We start from the raw sequence: 19,408 nt of genomic DNA on the forward strand, positions 1-19,408 counted from the left end.
TTCTTTATTCCCGCCAAATAATAGCAGCCTCAACATGATCCTTCATATAGAATAGAATTTTACTAATTTAAATTTTTAGGATTTTTAAATTTTGTATGATTTATTTCTTTTTTAAAAAACAGGAAATGTTCATTATTTTGCTTTGAAATGAAAAAAATGCAGCTTTCTTGAGCATTATTTTTCAAATAGGCACTTAGTTGCCACTTCCGTAATAAATTATATGTAAAAGTTTTATGTGCAAATTGTTTAGATTTTTTTTTCCCCCAGAAAACTTAGCTAAAGAAATCTACGTTTCTTCGGGTTCTCAGAGATCAATTAATCAAAATGTTAAGAAATGTTGGCTGAAGTTGTGTAACATAGTGTCTGAAAACAGCCAGGGCTGGAACAACAGTATGGGCAATGAGAACGCTCACTGCTCCTGCTCCCCCCTTGCCCCTCCCCCCCTCCATTCTCTGTTCCCTTCTCTTCCCTTCCCCCTTCTCTACTCTGTAGACCATTATAGCCTGGAATTCTGTACACAGCCTCGACTGGCCGTGAATTCAGAGCACTCTTCCTACCTTAGACTTCTGGGTGCTGGAGTTGGAGGCATGACTCACAATGCCTTCGGGCTCTGCTGGTGTTTTCCCGTCTCTGTTTTAGTTTTCCAGCCTATTACGAAATTAGAACCACAGAGGCAGCCTTTTCATATTGGCCTCCTTCACTTAGTAATAGTCTAGGAAAAGCAAAAGAAGCTTGTAAACCAGAAATGCTGACCACACATTTTCTTTCTTTTTTTTTTTTTAATTGATTTTATTGAGCTATACAATGAAAATGTGTGGTCAGAAGAAGGGATAAGGAAAATGTGGTACATTTACACGATGGAGTACTACACAGCAGAAAACAATAATGACATCTTGAATTTTGCAGGCAAATGAATGGAACTAGAAAACATCATTTTGAGTGAGGTAACCCAGACCCAGAAAGACAATTATCCTATGTACTCACTCGTAAGTGGGTTTTAAACATAAAACAGAGAAAACCAGCCTACAATTCACAATCCTAGAGAACCTAGAAAACAATGAAAATCCTAAGAGAGACATACATGGATCTAATCTACATGGGAAGTAGAAAAGACAAGATATCCCGAGTAAATTGGGAGCATGGGGACCCTGGAAGAGGGTTGAATTAGCAGTCCTCATGCACTGACCTCCCAAGTACACGGATGCACCACCACATGTAGCCTAGGAGGATATTTTCTGTGTAATTATTTCCATACGTTGGAACCAACTCGCCCCAACCAAAACTCCTGTAGAGGTTTATTTTCTTGATACAAAATTGTCAGTGGTGAGACCCTTAGGAGGTGGTTAGGTCTTGGGATCACCAGCCTCATTAATGGTTTTCTCAAAAGATTGGGTTAAATGTCAAGAAACCAAGCTTGATGTCTCAAGAATGGGTGGAGCTTTATAGGAGTTGGATTTTTCCTGTAGGACTTGTTGGATACCCCCAGAGCAGACTTACAGAGCCAACTTACCCCTGCACCCCATACTTACCCCTGCCTCCCTTCCATGTGAATCCACTTGCTGCTTCACACCTGGTCCTGTTGTATAACATCGTCCACCATGAAATGAAACTGCCTGAGGTCTCAGCAGATGTTTCCAGGCTGAGCTGAACCAGCCCCTTTTCCTTGCAACTTAACCTCAAGTATTTTGTCATTGCAACACAAAATGATTTAAGACATGATTATTTTTCAAGTGAGAATGAGAAAGATTCCATGTTTTTAACATCAATATATTATGAATACTCTAAATAAAGAAATATTTTACACAAGTGCCTCTTGCAAGGTTATTTTGAAGCAAACACATTTTATTTACATGTGTTAACTGTAGATATTCCAAGAATGTTTCCGTACAGTGTGGAAAGAGGCTTTTGTCATCATCAAAATAAAAGTTAGTTAACTCTACTAAAGCAATAATTTTGTGCTTAATCTAACATATAGTTAGACCAAAAACTGTGCCCGTGGATGTAGTACTATTAAAATATTTTTCCTTAGACGTGAAACTAATGAAAGTATCTGAGACACTACTGAAAAGAACTATATTGCAGGACATAGAAAATAGAATAAATGCAGAATTATGCACGTTAGCACTTGTGAAGATGGTGGTGCCAAAATTGTTCATCTCCCCCAGGAATCTGTAAACTGGGTTTAATACTTGGCAGAACCCAACAGAATGGCACTTGCTCAGAATTCCTGTGAGTGAGTAAAGGTGTGCAGAATTCTCAGACAGATGTGCAGACATCTCAGACAGACGTGAAGACATCTCAGACAGACGTACAAACATCTCAGACAGATGTGCAGACATCTCAAACAGACGTGGGGTGGGAGAGCAAAGGGGCACAGCTCACCTAGAGCACACGTTAATTGATATCATCCAAACAGCTGGCATGTGAGCATGGCAAAGATTTCTGCATCATAGAAAAACCTTGTGCCAATGGAAATTCAGCATGTGATAGAATTTCTTTTCTAAATCAAAGGCAGGGGAGCAAACTATTCAGTACATGGTGCCATGACAACTGACTTTCTATATCAGAGAAGCAAATTCCAGGTGTTTAAGGAGTAAGATGTAAAACATGTAACTCCAAAAGGAAAAGAAAGGTACCAGAAGTTAGAATCTCAATATCTCTCTCTGTCTCTGTCTCTGTCTCTGTCTGTCTGTCTGTCTGTCTGTCTCTCTCTCCCTCTCTCTCAGAGCCTTTTGTATTTATAATGAAAGAAACGCATTGTTTTTTGTTAGTGGATAATGGTGCTGTATTCCTGCAATGAAAATCTGTTATAGGTGTAAATATACAGAAATAGGCTTCAACCCTAATACATCTCAAAACAGTGGAGCATAAAAACAAATTGTAGAAGGTTGGACACAGTGGGACCATTTATTTATATAAAATCTAACTGCACACAAAACTTGTATTTAACTCTGACGAATTACTACAGCAGAACTTGAAGCATCAGGGTCCTTTATTCTCGTATTTCTGCAGATTCAGAACAGTTTAGTCGAGCAGGATGGAGATTCTTGAGGCTGCAAGTCCGTGTCATCTAGGGCTACGGTCATTTGAAGACTTGACTTGGGCTGGAGAATCCAATTCTCAGGCTGCTTGCTAATGAACGAGATGAAGTTGTTGGTGGGAGATGCCACTTCACATAGGCTTCTCCACAGGGCTACAGGCTGGTCCTCATGGTAGCCAGCTCCCAGAGCTGGGTATCCAAAAGAGCAAGACGGATGCAGGTCACTTATGAAATAGCCTCAGAAGTTGCACACTGTTTCTTGAACACTCCGCTAGCTGTACAAGCAAGTCCTGACTTGATAATGATAGTACTACAAATTGTGTGCCTACCTCCATGGGAGAGAGCTGTCACAATGAGACTTCTTAATGCTGGCTGTAATAATATATAATACTTGTTATACATGGCCATGTATGTGTGCATTTGTATTCATGCAGGTATAAATGCATGTATTACAGGTGAGAGCAATAAACATGAACTTTCAACCTCAGAGTTGTGATTTCCCTTTGAAGAAAGAAAGATCATGCTAACCAGGCTAGAATGAAGTGCTATGTCCTCCATAGAAGAAAGAGATGGGAGCAACCTAGACTAGGACAGTGGCTGCAGGGAAAACTGAATGGCTTAAAGACGTCTTTAAAATAGAATGAAAAGCCATAGTTTATTTTTTTTCTGCTTGCGTGTGTATCTCTGTGAGCGTGTTTGATCCCCTGGAACTGGAGTTACAGACAGCTGTCAGCTGCCATGTGTGTGCTGGGACTTGAACCTGAGTCCTCTGGAAGAACATCCAGTGCTTTTAACCTCTGACCCATCTTTCTAGCCCAAAATAGGAAGAAAAGTCACACTTACTGATTAGGAGGGGAGTGGCAGGTTCCAGCATGAGGGCCAGTCAGATACTGGGTAGTTTTCTTACTTGGACGGAAGCTGAACGATGGTCTTCATTGGGATAGCAGATGGTTAGAGGGACATGGGTTCTGTTTGAGGCTTTGAGTCTGTAGTGCCCCCATGGAAAGTGCAGTGTCCTGCACAACTGATAGAGGCGTTGGGACAACACCCGCATTTGCAAAAATGCGTAAAAGTTGAGTTAGGAAAGATGTGGGATTGCCTGGAAAACATGTGGGTTGAGAAGCCCAGGTTCTGAGGCAGAGCACTCAGAATCTTTTGAGGACCGAATACAGGAAGAAGTGCTTATGACTGAAAGTTAGGTCTGGACCTGCATAGGGGTGCACTCCTTAAATCCCAGCACTCTCTGGGATCTCTGTGAATTCCCGGCCAGTCTTCCAGGACTGGCTCCATAGCGACTGGGAAACCCTGTCTTGACAAACTAAAGAGAAAACAAAACAAAAAAGAACACAAAAAGATAAAAACAAAAAGACAGGAAATGCAGCGCCATCAAAGCTAAAGGCAAAAATGTTTTCACCAAATGAAATAATTACACCACTGAATGCTGCTAAAATAAGCAAACCGAGAGCTGAAATCTCTGTTAGTTTTAGTAGCCCAGCACCATATGTGATCTAAGAGAAATGACTGCCGAGCCAGACATCTTAGTGCACATCTGTAATCCTGGCACTCAGAAGGCTCAGGGAGGAGAGCTGAAGAAATGAATTAGTTGGACAGTGAGAACCAGATTTGCATTTGATCCAGGAGTATTATCTGATCTTGTTAGAATTAATTTTCATAACTCTAAGTATTCAGACATCTCTACTGGCCTGCCCTTGGGGTCCTGACAGATTTGTCCCCAGCTGCAGCCACTAAGAACACCTCCTGTACACCTTCACTGCGTTCCCTTTTAAAAGGTGGATCTCCCATCTCTTTCTCTTTCTTTCTGTCCGTCTCTCTCTCTCTTTCTTTCTCTTCTTTTCTCTTTTGCCACAGGCGAGTCTCCTCGCTCCCCTTTTTCCATTCACTTTCCCTCAATAAAAAAGCCCTCCGTGTGCGCCCTATGGCATGGCATCTTTCTCTCACACACTGCTTTTTAAATTACAACAGTAAGCATAGAAGAAAAAGGTTGTTGAAGAAGAATACATGATTCTCTGGCTTCCCGGTATTAAACCATATAATCATGTCTCACTTTTGTGGTGTGGAACATCATCAAAAGTGGGCGGTGTGTGGAGAGGTCATTAGCCACAGAAATCATCTGTCACATGAAGTTCAGTCTCAGGACTTTACAAGGCACTGCTTTGTCCTCTGTTCCCTCCACAAGGAGCCCTCGAGGCACAGTCTTGTTCATGACATAGCATTTGTTCTACAGAGAAGTGGTTTTGTTTTTTGTTTGTTTTTGTTTTTGGATACAGGGTTTCTCTATGTTGCTTTGGAGCCTGTCCTGGAACTAGCTCTTGTAGACCAGGCTGGTCTCGAACTCACAGAGATCCACCTGCCTCTGCCTCCCAAGTGCTGGGATTAAAGGCATGTGCCACCACCACCACCCAGCTTAGAGAGATTTTTACCTTCTTTTGAACAATAACCAAGCTGTGTAAAATTACGTATTGGGTTGGTTCTGATGGCCTGGCTGGTTTGTTGGTTGGTTGATTGGTTGGTTGGTTGCTTTTTCGAGTCAAGATCTCTGATAACCATCCTGACCTGGAACTTGCTGACTGAATTCATTCCTCTCTCTCCACCTTGAAAGTCCTGGGTACCACCAGTCTGTCTAGTGAGGGCGTGGTGTTTTACAAGCATTTGGGGTTTAAACATTTGACCAAATAATAGCACGTGTGTTTTACCACAGACCTCCCTTCCCTACCCCACCCTAGCCCACAGGTGTTACTTTGCTCACAATTTACGCAGCCCCAATGTTCAGAGCTCCTGTCCTGCCCTTCTTAGCCTCCATAATTTCGTATGCTCTGCTTTATGCTTCAAGCTCTCATCACATCCTGCCTGGCTCTCAGTGTTTCTGGTGGCAGCCCTGTGACTTCTGAGTCTCTTTGAAGCAACACTCTTGGTGAACATGCTTGCCCATTCTTACTTTAGTAATATGAAGTCAGAGCCAAGGCCACTTTAAAAGCGTGTTTCTGGAGAGCAGTTGGTGCTGAGGCCTCCTTGCAAAAGCCCCTGGTGATGGTTCTCTTCCAGCAGGCTTTTCTTGGCCTATTGTTAAACCTGACAAACTGGTAATTGTCCTTCTAGGTTGCTAACCGAGACATCTAACATTTACATTGTAATCCAGCCTGTGGGAAAGAGGGAGACCTGGGGATTCTTTTCAAAGCAGTATTTATAATGAAGGTTTGTGTATTCCATGCAGAGTTGCCGGAAGCTTTTCTATTTTATTCCTTCAAGGGGCTGCATACTCTTTCAAGGAAGACGTTGAACTAGCTGCAGAGGATCTTCCTTCTCTCCATTGACTTTGTCTCCATTGTTTTAAAGACAGTAACCTCTAGGCACGGAGTGTTTTAATGAAATGTTCCAAGTGTTAGCTGAATGATGCTCGAAGAATTCTATCTTTTATTTAAGTTCCCTTCTGCCTCCTTCAGAGATCTGTAGTTAGCTGGTCTTTTGTATAACAGAAAGAAGATAATTGCAGTAAGGATGCCAAATGAATAAGTTAATCACTTAATTTACTCTGATGCCATCATTGCTATCTGTAGAAGAGACAGGCCTGCTTATGTATCAGAGGCTCTGAAGGCTGGGGAAGGATTCTTTTTGGAAAGGAAAATAATAACCTTTTCATATTTGATACATTTCAATGTTGCAAATCTGTGCTGTGTGTTAAGTTGTTGGCCTGTTCCCTTTGAGTGTATACTCAATTTCTTTTCTGTGTCAAATTTCAAATCATGGATCGGTGTTGGTGAACTATGATGGGAATGTCTGCCCTGCTATCAACAGTTGGCAACACACATAACCTTCCTGTGACAACAGTTTTCAGAAATCTGGATAGGGAGCTGCATGACCCTGTAATCCCAGCTCAAGGGAAACAAATGGCTACAGTCATTGTCTTAGTCTCTCAGCAGGAGGCAGCTTCTAGGCTGTGTAGCACGGGAGGGGCAGCCAGGCCCAGGCCCAGCTGAAATGAAGGAGCAGACCAGGGTGGCTGAACAAGCCTGGCTAGGCAGCTGGGATTGTGTGACAGTGGTACTGAGAGCAGCGCTGCCAAGAGCCAGGTCCAGGTGGGCCAGCTGAATGAAGAACAGACCAGGGGATTGTGGGACAGTGATCCTGAGGAAGGGGCTATGAAGAAAGGCCTCCTGAAATTTACACAGGTTCCCATGGGCCTGGCTAAAGTCTAATGAGAACTAGAAAAAAATTTCTCAGAAATTATTTTTATCAGGAAATATAAAATGAATGAATCTCAGTGTCCAGATAAGACTAGACATCATTTTCTCTTCCTCTGGCCAGAATAAAGGACATCATCACATCCATGGACAGAGATTTCTAGAAAGATCACCTAGAAAGTAGCCCCACAGTAAAGGATTCTCTGTCTCTGTCTTAAAAGAGTTAGTCTTGAAAGCATAAAATTATTACATAAGTAATTTTACTTATGCTTAAAATACAGTGCTCATCAATACAAAATTGAGAATATATAACCAGTGAGCAAAATTAGCTAGACGTGGAGCAGCAGGAAAACATCTCCCAACTCTGCCCGGAGACCCAGAAATGACAGAGAAGTCAGGAGCCAAGAGTGCTCAAACGGCTGTTGTAACTGTAGTCCTTCCACTGAGGAGGAGAAGGAAAACTGTGTAACACGAAGAGGAGTGAAGCTGTTAAAAAAATTCAAATGAATGTCTAAAGTTTTTTTATACCTGAAATTTAAAAACAGAATACAGAAGGAAAAAGAAAATACAGAAAAAAAACCAAAAAATACAAAATCAAAAAATACAGACGGAATTAACGAGAAGACAGATGTAGCAGAAGAAAAGATCTATGGTGCTGAAATAGATGGCATTTAAACTGACCCAGGAGCTGAGAGGACACAGAAACCTAAAATACATGAAGAAGGGTTCAGTAGGTTTTGAGACAGTATCATGTGCTTGAACACAGACTTTCAGGGGGAGGGGTGGAAGACAGAAAGATGAAATAACAGATGTTTGCCGAGTTTGCTGAGTGCTGTGAATACATGCATCTAAGATATTGAGCCATTTCCACATAGAATAATCATAAAGGAAAACAAGGCGTGTCATGATCCAGCCATTGAAACCCACGCTAAACAGGACGTGTGAAAAGCACACAGGAATGCAGATGTATCACACATAGAGGACTAAAGATACAACATGCCCAAACTTCTTATTTCATGTAAGACAAGACAATTCAGCTAATTCTTCAAAAAGTGCCAAGAGGAAAAAGAAAAACCTGTCAAGTAGATTTTCTTTTATATACTAAAAATATCTTTCTCAAAAATCAAGGTGTGGTGACTTTTTCAGACGTACAAAAATGGAAAGAACTCATTGCCAGTGCGTTTCTGCAGCTGTGATATTTAAGGGGGTTCTTTAGACAGAAAGGAAACGATGGCATCGAGTAATATAATAGTGCAATATGAATGCTTTGTAAATGGTCATTATATTACTTAGCGAATAATGTACATTTTGTTTGGTATAGGCACAAAGGTTTCCCAAGTACTGATTTGCAGTTGGCTGAATCTGCCACAGATAGCCGTGGGCTGTCCCACAGAAATGCTCCACACAGAGGCTTTACACCAGTAATCACAGAAGCTTTATTGATAGACCAGAAATAGCCTACTTTCCATTAGCCGGTGGGAAGATAAACTGCCGTGGGTCTGTGTATCCCGATAGTAGTTGGCAGGATGAAGCTATCAGGATGAACCCATCACTTTGCGTGTTAACCTAAAAATGTAATTTAAATACAATGAATGAACTACAATTGCATACAGCATGGAGGCAATCTCATAACCCTGCCACAGGAAGGTCGCCACATACGGAGAGTTATGAGACATACAGCCCGGTAATGCACTACAGAATCAAATGCAGTCGGCTCTAAAAGCAGATGCAAAGTTCCGAGCGATCCGCAGGTGGGGTAAGGGCGTCTGAGGGAAAAACGTGACGTTCTCGGTCTTGAGGCACGTCAGAACTCATCCGATGTCCACAGAAAATAAGAATTGTTGGGGTTTTGCTGTTAGGACAGTTGAGGAACTTGGTTGTGAGTGGCAACTCTGGAAAGTTCGATGCTCTCAGAATGTCCGGAACAGGTTCTCCTGATCTGATTTTGAGGGGTGTAAAGCTTATGAGACTAACAGGAGGTGCCTTTTGGTTCCCGAAGGGAGCTCGTTATCACCTAGTGATCAGTGTGTTAAGTGTTCTGAGCAGTTTGTTCATTCTTTCCCTACAACATACCCGAGAGTTAGGAACCTACTGTCTGTGTGGAGGGAAAAAAGTTAAGCCCATAGAAGTTACATAATTCCCAAAGATGCCGAGCCAAGATCTGATTCCAGATTTTACTTCTAAGCCTATGTTTGCCCCTCATGTTGGCATCATCTGTAAATGTTTAGCTGCTAATGTGAGGGTTTGAGCTGAAAACTTTGCTTTAAAAATAGATCTGAAAATTATTCTTAGGAAAGGTTTTCTGAGATTCATTTTACTAAGGCTTTGTGCATTGAAATTGCCAAAAGAAGAAAGAAGGAGATAAGGACTGCCGTCCATACTGTGTAGCTAGTCCCTCAGTTGGTGGCTGCCAGTGCTCCTCTTCATACATTGCTCTTGGGACATTCTCTTGCTTTCACTTCTGATTGAACTCAGGTGGATGTGCACATACCCAGAAGGGGCTGGGCTCTATTTCCACACAGTACACACCGTGTTGTGTAACTGAATGTTTAGCTGTATTATACCTTAAGCATTGGTTTATCATTCTGAGGAAGAGCCTCAGATATTGGTAGATTTTGGGGAGAGTTTTCGAAAACTCTGCGTCCCAAGATTGACACACCTCCTACAGACTGTACCAGTCACCCAATTGTCTTCATCTTTGGCTACTGAATAAAACCTTGCCAGATAGGACCAGGACTTGACTCAGCCATCCCAAGAGCTCCCTGTGTTGTGTTCCACAAAAGCCTCTCCTTGGCCCCCTCGGAAGACGGCTCCTTTTACATTTTTCCATACGTGAAAAATTAGTTCCTTGATCTGATCTCTCAAGAATCTGTCCCTAGACTAACCCTAAAAGCATTTTAAGTCGGGCTAATGGTGGTCCCAGCACAATAGGAATAATGATGATAACTTTGACTTGCAGTAACGCCTAACTGTTGTGTGTCTATGGGTCCTTTCGCTCAGACGTGACGGTGGTTTATCAGAATGGGTTGCCCGTGATATCCGTGAGGCTGCCGTCTCGGCGTGAACGCTGCCAATTCACACTCAAACCTATCTCCGACTCTGTTGGTGTGTTTCTACGACAACTGCAAGAGGAGGATCGGGGGATTGACAGGGTTGCCATCTACTCACCAGGTACAGTCGCCTCCACTTTTAATTCGCACCCCAAACTGCTCAGTCTAACTTTAGAAAACACGGGAGTTTTTGCTCTGCAAGTATGCATGACAGCGCCATTTCTGTCCCTGTGGTCCTCAGGACATAACTGCTCAATATCAGCAGATGTGTGCCCACAGGGAGTCTCATTCAGATGCAGCTCACATCGATGCCATCACAAGGACAAGCAGGCAATCACATTTCATGTTCCTGAGCCTCTTGTCATAACTGTGGGTTCAGAATGTGTTTTCCCAGTAGTTGAGACCTTGAATGTTTACCAAAATAGCGTCTGTGATTTGAGAATATACAATAAGACACTAAAGACTCTCATTTGATATAGCATCTGTTTAAGTGCCAAAAGAATTGTTTTCATTTTGACTCAGAAAATCTTTCAAGCCTACAGAAAGATGGAGAGTCACCTGCTACGATGGCTGCCAACTTCTGTCCTTGGCGTATTAACTTCTGTGCCGTAAACACTCCAAACCCTTTAGTAACATGCTTGGCAGACCCATTTGGTACACTTGCTCCCATCACATCCTTCCCTACCGAATGAATTAGCAGCTTGCGGGTGGCTGGGCTGCCAAGTACCTCGCCGTCGAAAGCTCTGAGCCTCTTCCTCCCGGCTCCCGGTGTAAAGGTCCACACTGCTCCGCAGTCGACTCCAGAGTCCAGCTGAGCCCCGTGGGTCCATGACCAGCAGCTATTTCACTTGTTCCCGCAGCTGTGGGGAAAGCGATTGTTCAATCATCAGAGCCAGCCTAAACACAAAGAGCATTCTACAAGCTGATCTATGTTTAGCATAGGCCTCCGGGCTGTGAGGCAAAGGTTAGCAGAGAAATGGGATAAAGCACTCTAAAGCTATTTGAGATGGGGGTGGGCAGTGCCTGACTGGTTCCATTTAAACTCTTCACAGATGGCGTCCGAGTTGCTGCCTCCACAGGAATAGACCTTCTCCTCCTCGATGACTTTAAGCTTGTCATTAACGACTTAACATACCACGTACGGCCACCAAAGAGAGGTAAGCTGCCTTAGTGAGGTTTTGGGAAGGTGAGTAACCCTAGAAACACACATGGTCTTTACACTTTTCGCACAGCGAGCCTGGTAGGCACTAAGCCAGGCTTCCAGCTTGACCCTGGATTGTGTTGTCATTCTGTCTCATATACCTGAATGTGCTTACCAAGAGTTCCTCCTGACACGGGTTTCGCTCTTCAAATTCTTTTTCATTATTATACATGTGTATCAGTGTGTGTGTGTGTGTGTGTCTGTGTGTGTGCACATTTGTGTGTGTGTGCAAGTCTGTGTATGTCTGTGTCTGTGTGTATGTGTGTCTGTGTGTGTTTGTCTGTGTGTGTGTCTGTGTTTGCATGTCTGTGTATATCTGTGTTTGTGTGTCTGTGTGTGAGAGCATATGTGTGTGTCTGTGTGTGTCTGTGTTTGCACATCTGTGTGTCTCTGTGTGTGTGTGTGTGTCTGTGTGTGTCGGTGTGTGTGCCGTAACACACTTGTGGAGGTCAGAGGACAACTCTTGGGAGTCAGGTCTTTCCCTCCACTGTGAAAGTCCCTCAGCTTGAACTCAGGGCCTCGGGCTTAGCAGCAGGCACCTTCACCCCCTGAACCAACTCATCAGCCGTGTGTTTTCCTTGCAGAGGGTTTCTTTTAGCTTACAGTTCCAAAGGAATACATCCATCATGGCAGGGACATATTCTTCTATGTTAGACTAAGGTGAAGGAAATCTTTATGTTTAAACAAAGGGTATCTCTGCTCTGTGAAACACTGGTAGGGATTGGTCATTTTGTTTCTTTAGCGGTTTAAGTTCAGCAGTCTGAAGCAATTGTTCCGATCTTTCTTGGCCTCCAGTGTGGTTAGTAAGTCCAATGGAGTTGTAAATATAAACTGTATTTGATACACCTGACTTACCAAAGATTGTCTTTTTCTTTCTTTTTTTTTCTTTTATTTATTTGTTTTTGTTTCTTTTTGATTTTTCAAGACAGGGTTTCACTGTGTAGCCCTAGCTATAACCCACTCTATAGACCAGGCTGGCCTCGAACTCAAAGATCCACCTACTTCTGCCTCCCAAGTGCTGGGATTAAAGGTGTGCACCACCACCACCCAGCAAAGATTACGTTTTAGTTTAGTTTATCTTAAGTGTATCCAGAATTTAAGCAATCAAATATTATTGATCAAAATCGTCTCACAAAAAGCCTGCTTTATTACAAAGTTCTGATAATGTCATGTACGACACATGGCAGGGTATTTTTTAGACATAATTGGATACACATATGTAAAACATAGCATCAAAAACAAGAACACAGGCAGCATGTACTGCATATGGTAGGTTATTGGTTGATTGTGATCACATGGCTGACTGGAAGCCATAGATGGCAGGCCCTGCTGGACATCACTCTCATGGAAGAAGATCAGCTCTCAAAATGAGAGCCCTGGTTCCTGCTGAATACACAGTGCCTTCTCAGCACTGTAAAAATCAAAATATTCTGAGTTCTGGGGCCTTCTAGAATCCTTAGGAATTTCCAATATACACATTCTTACTTGGTGTGGGGGAAAAAAGGGGAGGTGCCCAACTTTGGTGTGCATTTTAAGAGGGCACCAAAATATCAGTATTCAAGGCAGCATTTTAATGGTCATTTTTTATACACACACATATGTAAAATGCATGCTCTGGTATTATTGGTTTTCCTTTTCATCCCAGGCTCCAGAGTAGCTTCTGTCTTTGTGGACCGTTTTCCCTCTTTGCCCTGAGATTCACTGTTGCTTGCTGCTAATGCCCCTTCCTCAGTCACGACTCCCCGCACTAACCCCCTACGACACTCCTTTTAGTCCTGATCTTAGGGATTGGATCTAAGCCAGATGCAGTGATGCGAACCTTTAATCCTAGCCCTCAGGAGGCAGAGGCAGGCAGATCTCTGAGTTCAAAGCCAGCCTGGTCTACAGAGTGGGTTCCTGGAGAGAGATCCTGTCTCTAATAATAATAATTATTATTATTATTACTGTTGTTGTTGTTGTTATTATTATTATTAGATCTAGTGAACTGGAGAGAAGGATCGGTGAAGAACACTCGCTGCTCTTCTGGAGGACCCAGGTTCAGTTCCCCGTACCCACATCAGGCAGCTCAGAGCTGCAGATGACTCTAGTTCCGGGGAATCCAACACCCTCTGGCCTCCACGACATAGTGCTCATATATAAATTTCTGTAAATAAGTACTCCTGAAAAGAGCTGGCTCTGTCATATGTTAGTCCACGCTGGCCTTCCCATCATACAGCTGCCCTCTGGTATGGCTTTCTCTTGCTCCTTCCTCACCTCCACTCTCTCAGGTTAAAATCTCCAGGTCAGCTCGTTCATGATGCCCTAAAGCATCCTATTCGTTCCTTCTCTGGCTCCAAACAAACCAGAAGTGATGAACCTCTGGACTCTGCCTCTTCTTTTTCTCTGTAAATGTTCTCTGAGAAGGCAGGCGCTGTGACTCAGGCTCATTCTGTGTTGAAGGAATTAAATACCTCAAACCAGGAGCATTTTGATTGTTCGGAGGCCAGAGTCTCCTGTCTAACAGCAGAAAGAGAACGAAGGAATTAATGAAGGAAAGTGACCCTCAGCAAAGCAGATAGCGGTTTCCGTCTACATCTGTACAGACTGGAAACCATGACCAATCCAACGGCTTCTCAACATTTGTCAAACAAAAATAAATGCTTTTGTTTTTAAATAAGGCTGCTCTCATGAGAAGTCAGGAAAACTAAAGTAGAAACTGATCATAGGAGGGATTATATTTGATACACATTGACTTTTTTTTCTTTTTCTGTGTCTCAAAACTGAAATACCTGCCCAGGTTCTCTGGAAGTACGCTGGAATATGAAGTTTCAGGGGTCAAGAGTCTGAAATCTATGGAGATAACTGGTAGAATTTGGTAAACTCGGCAGTATTCTTAAAGAATTTTTTGTTTTGTTTTTGGTATTTTTAGTCAGTATTACTATAGAGCCCAGACTGGCCTCAAATTATCAATCCTACCCTCTCCCCACCTACTGTTTGGACTATAGGTGTACACCACCGTGTCTGGTTTCATATATAGTTTTAAAAAATTGTGTGTGTGTGGTGGTATATTGTGACTTGTGAGAACTGAAAATACTCAGAATGTTGTATAAACTATGAGTTCATACACACCAGACCCCGAGTACAAAGGACTCATTCATGCCTAGTCCGGTATGGCCATACAGCAGGCTGGAGGTATTGACAGCCTTGTGTCTGAGCCAGAGCAAGATGAGAGCCTGCATCTGAGGTTGGAACAAGGGGCCATGTCATAACAGGAAGGCTAGGTGCCAGGTCCAGCATATCCTTTTAGTGGCCATGGCTGTTCATCGTTTAAGTCGCAAACAGAAACGGAAACATAGAAAGGAGCACAAAAGCATGAAAAATAACTAATTATCTTTCTCTTGTTCTTGGAAAGGAGGAAAATGTACCCCATGTTACTGGAGGATATGGCTTTGCCTGCTAAGGAGAGTCATTTTGATTGGCACTTCTAGAGCCAGTTCCCACTTAGCCGTGCACGGGAAGTTAGAGACCTTGCTTCTTGGTGGTGCGATTTGAAGAATGAGGTCGAGAAGGCAGACTAAGCAGTGGTAACAGCTGCCTCATTAGGGACTCAGATAGCTAAGACCGTCTCATTAGGTTTGTGGATGACAAGGATTTCCATGGCTCATTATATTAGCATATCTCTCTGACATTATTATTCTGGGATCGATGGTGTCTACAGAGATGCTGGTAAACATGCCGTTATTATTTTGTGTGTAAGAGAGCCATGCACGATTTAACCCAAAGAACTATTGCTAAGCCATTAGAAAAATTTTCCCCTTCGGTGACTTCTCAGGGTCAACGGTTGGGGTTGTTATTGTCACCTGTACCATGACATTAGAGCCATATCGTTCTTGTTAAAGCAACCTGACAAACAGTAAGCTCTGAGTCCACCAAGACTTTACCATTGCGTAAGCCAAAAGATAACTTTCAGGCAGGTCTAGAGTGGCCCCTCTCTGAGACGTACAACTTAGCATTCTCTGGATCTTTCTAAATCACTGTTAGAAGGCATTGTGGTAGTGTGTTAGTGTATTGTTATTATTGTTTAGAATAGATAATACATTCCTAAGGTTCAGCTCCCAAAGTCTAAGATAATTTTACACAATCACCGAATCCCTGTTCCTCAGATACTCTTTAGGCACACAAGCAAATGTGTACACATGTTTTAGGCAAATAGTAATGTATCATACATACTATTTGTGTTGTGTTTCAGTGAAGCAGAGCCACATGAATATTATAAAGATTGATGGTAGGAGCCTAGAGCAATAGTTAATAATGGAGTTCTTGCCTTGCAGTTCCCTGAACACATGTATAGAGTCTGACATGGGGGTGCGTACCCAGTACTGGGGAGGCAGAGACAGGCAGATCCCTGGGGGCTCCCTGACCAACTAGTCTACCCCAGTGGTGAGCTCCAGGCCAGCGAAAGACCTTGTCACAAAGGTGAATGATGATCAAGGTTCGCCACTCAAGGTTGTCCTCCAGCATCTGCACGCACATGTACACACACATCTATGTCTTTGCCTGTCTCTGCTTCCCCATCACACACACATACACAAGTACACACATGTACCCACATACACACATAAAAATATTCATGGCAGGAGAAAGAACTTTTAGAAATTATAGCCAGAGCTGAGGAAGAGGTCTGAAGGGGAGCTTGGGGATCAGGGAAAAGTCAGAAGTGTTGAAGCTGTGGCACTGTGGGATAGCTGGTAGACCGTTAGGGAACCTGGAAATCCCTGGACATCCAGATATTAGTGGAGGCCTGCAGTGCAGTACTTTACTGTAGGTGGAGAAATTTGTGTTGTTAAATAGAACTTCCTGGCGCAGGGCTTTGAGTTCAATCCCCAGTACCAGGAAAGAAAAATCTTTCTGCGGGATTAAAAGTGTTATGCTTCTGCCCTGTTGAATATAGTAGCCCTAAGTAAATGCTCTGACCAGAGAACTGAATCTTTTGAGTATTTTAAATTTAACCAATGATAAGTTGCAGAAATGTTAGTCAGAGCCTGGCGGTGGTGGCGCATGCCTTTAATCCCAGCACTTGGAGGCAGAGGCAGGTGGATCTTTGTGACTTCAAGGCCAGCCTGGTCTATAAGAGCTAGTTCCAGGACAGGCTCCAAAGCTACAGAGAAACCCTGTCTCAAAATAAAAAAGAAAAGAAAAGAAAGAAATGTTATCCAGAAGATTTAAAAAAAAAAAAAGTGGAGTTGAATAAGATCAAGTAAGGTGACTATCACTAACAATATATTGTATTCTTCACTATCACCAGGAGTAGATTTTGTATTATCATTACAAAAAGAGCATGTGAAGTAATAAATACCTATATTTAGCCATTTCACAGTTGGTACATATTTCAAAATAACATACTGATGATAAATATATATGCTTCTACTTGCTCTAACTATTTAATATAAATAGTTAAAAATAAACAGAAGCATGTGGCTAGTGGTTCCCATATTGAACATACCATTTTTATAAGTCTGCATCCGGTTCTGGGCCTGGATTTGCTGCTAAACAGCAAATGCTACAGATGAGCGATGGCCCGACAGTGGGAGAGAGTAGGTGCAGCCGCTACAGCAGACATCCCACATCTGCCTACTCCCAGCCTCGGCGCCCTTCAAGACATGATGCCGTAGGCTTTTCTTCCTTCTCCCAAAATCCCACTTAGGTTTCTCTCTCGCTTAGCCCTGTCTCAGAGGCCCTGACTTCCCTCAGAGAAATGTTCTTGGAAACACTACAATTTCACACACTGACCAGGTATAAAAGCCTGACTAAACTGCTTCTCCTACCCAGTAGGAGGCTGTGACGACCCCACCATGCCAGTTCATAAGGAATATCCTCCTCTTCCGTGGCTTTTGTGCGCTGTTTGTTTGAATGAGTCCACTGGCCACCTCACTGCCTGTTCTATGATTTACTGGCAGGACATGGTGATGTCTTGATCTTTTGCCACAGTTTACAGGCAGCGTTGAACGTATGTCATGAAAGATGTAGATGTATGTATGTCAGGAAAACGTGTTGAACTGTTGTGATAGAGGGAGTGTTTATCTGAAGTTAAATTTTTTTTAACTTTCTTTTTGTTTTATTGAGAAAAAAACAATTTCCGCCTCCTCCCAGCCTCCCACTCCTCCCCCCCCCCACTCCTCTCCCTGTCCTCCCACTCCTCTCCCTCTCCCCCCACTCCTCTCCCCCTCCCTCTCAAGTCTGAAGAGCAGTCAGGGTTCCTTGCCCTGTGGAAAGTCCAAAGTCCTCCCCCCCACATCCTGGTCTAGGAAGGTGAACATCCAAACTGGCTAGGCTCCCACACAGCCAGAACATGAAGTAGGATCAAAACCCAGTGCCATTGTCCTTGGCTTCTCAGCAGCCCTCATTGTCCGCCATATTCAGAGAGTCCGGTTTTATCCCCTGCTTTTTCAGTCACAGTCCAGCTGGCCTTGGTGAGCTCCCAATAGATCAGCCCCACTGTCTCCGTGGGTGGGTGCACCCCTCTTGGTCCTGACTTCCTTGCTCGTCTTCTCCCTCCTTCTGTTCCTCATTGGGACTTTGGGAGCTCAGTCCAGTACTCCAGTGTGGGTCTCTGTCTCTATCTCCATCCATCGCCAGATGAAGGTTCCGTCCAGATGGAATTCCTCAGCAACTAAACAGGGCCGCCGGTAGCCCAATGATCCAGGGACTCCTGAAGTTAAATTTTTAAGAAGAAAAATATTAAAGATAATAAAAGGAGTTTTAAAAAATTATTTAGAAGTGTTTCTATGCCTATGAAGTGAGGAAAAGAACCTTCTAACTGCAGCATCAACCTAGTAGAGAAAAAAAGTATGTACTGCCTCTGTGAGGAGGACTGATATAGAAAAATAAGTTTTGCAGGCATAGAGGTGCTTGCCTGAGATTCCAGCTCAGGAGGCAGAGGCAGGAGGATCATGAGATGAATTCAAGGCCACTATATCTTAATCAATTAACTAATTAATTAAATCTCTACAGTAAAATTCATAACCTGAAGATTATGCTTTTTTAAACTAACACATGGTTTTCTAATGGAAATTTCCTCATTTGTAAAACAAATATCAACCGTATTTCCAAATGCTGTGATAAACACCATGACCAAGGCAACTTAGAGAAGGGTTTGTTTGGGCTTATGGTTCCATGACCATCATGGCAGGGAGCATGGCAGCAGACAGGTAGGCAGGAATAGCGTTGGAGCAGCAGCTGAGAGTTCACATCCTGTTCCAAAAGCAGGAGGCAGAGAGCACCCTGGGGATGGCTGGAGGCCTCTGAAGCCTCAAAGCCCGCCCCTCAGGACACACCTCCTCCAACAAAGCCACACCTAATCCTCCCCAAACAGTTCCACCAACTGGGGAACCAAGCATCAAATGTGGCCTATGGGGCCATTCTCCTTCAAACCACCACAGCATAGGTTACTGTCTGGGAGAGAATCTTGTCAGCCACGGGAAATCCATATCAACTTCAGGATGTATATTTTCAAAAGAGAACTGAGTTGAAAAGAGAAACCTCCTAGTAATTTTACCCCATCTCCTGACCCTGGAGTTGGGAGCTGTGGGTTCCACCAAGTCACACCAGTGTTCTGGACAGGCTGCAGAAGAAATGGCTTCTGGGTCCAGTGTCCTTGTACGGTAAAGCCATATTCCCATGAGAGCTTGTAGCCTTATTGCAAGAGGATCCTGTTGTCATGGACGACTTCTAGAAGTCATAGCGTTCTTCTTTCTGTTGCTATTGATCCCATACACATCTACTGAAGCTCTGGAAGGTTCCATATGGGACATTTGACCACGTCAGCTCTTCCCAGTCCACTACCCTGCCTCATATGGATTAATTTTGTGATAACTATACTGAAGGATATTGGAAACAAGATTGTTCATGCGACCAAATTTTGATTTGGGAAAGGACTGAT

The 19,408-nt window shown here is 43.2% G+C and overlaps 1 protein-coding gene across 2 annotated transcripts in view; it reads left to right on the forward strand.

The window, feature by feature from the left end:
- Nucleotides 1-19,408, forward strand: part of Mcu (mitochondrial calcium uniporter) — a 160,480-nt gene that overhangs the window by 130,819 nt on the left and 10,253 nt on the right. For both annotated transcript variants that reach the window (XM_041656291.1, XM_041656292.1), the window contains exons 3-4: nt 10,240-10,410; nt 11,342-11,446. In XM_041656291.1, the coding sequence (XP_041512225.1) occupies nt 10,240-10,410; nt 11,342-11,446 (276 nt within the window). The remainder of the gene's footprint in view (nt 1-10,239; nt 10,411-11,341; nt 11,447-19,408) is intronic.

Source organism: Microtus oregoni, unplaced genomic scaffold (genome assembly GCF_018167655.1).
Source record: "Microtus oregoni isolate MIOR12 unplaced genomic scaffold, Mior012 000007F_ref0000211, whole genome shotgun sequence".
In the NCBI taxonomy this organism is placed as follows: Eukaryota; Metazoa; Chordata; class Mammalia; order Rodentia; family Cricetidae; genus Microtus; species Microtus oregoni.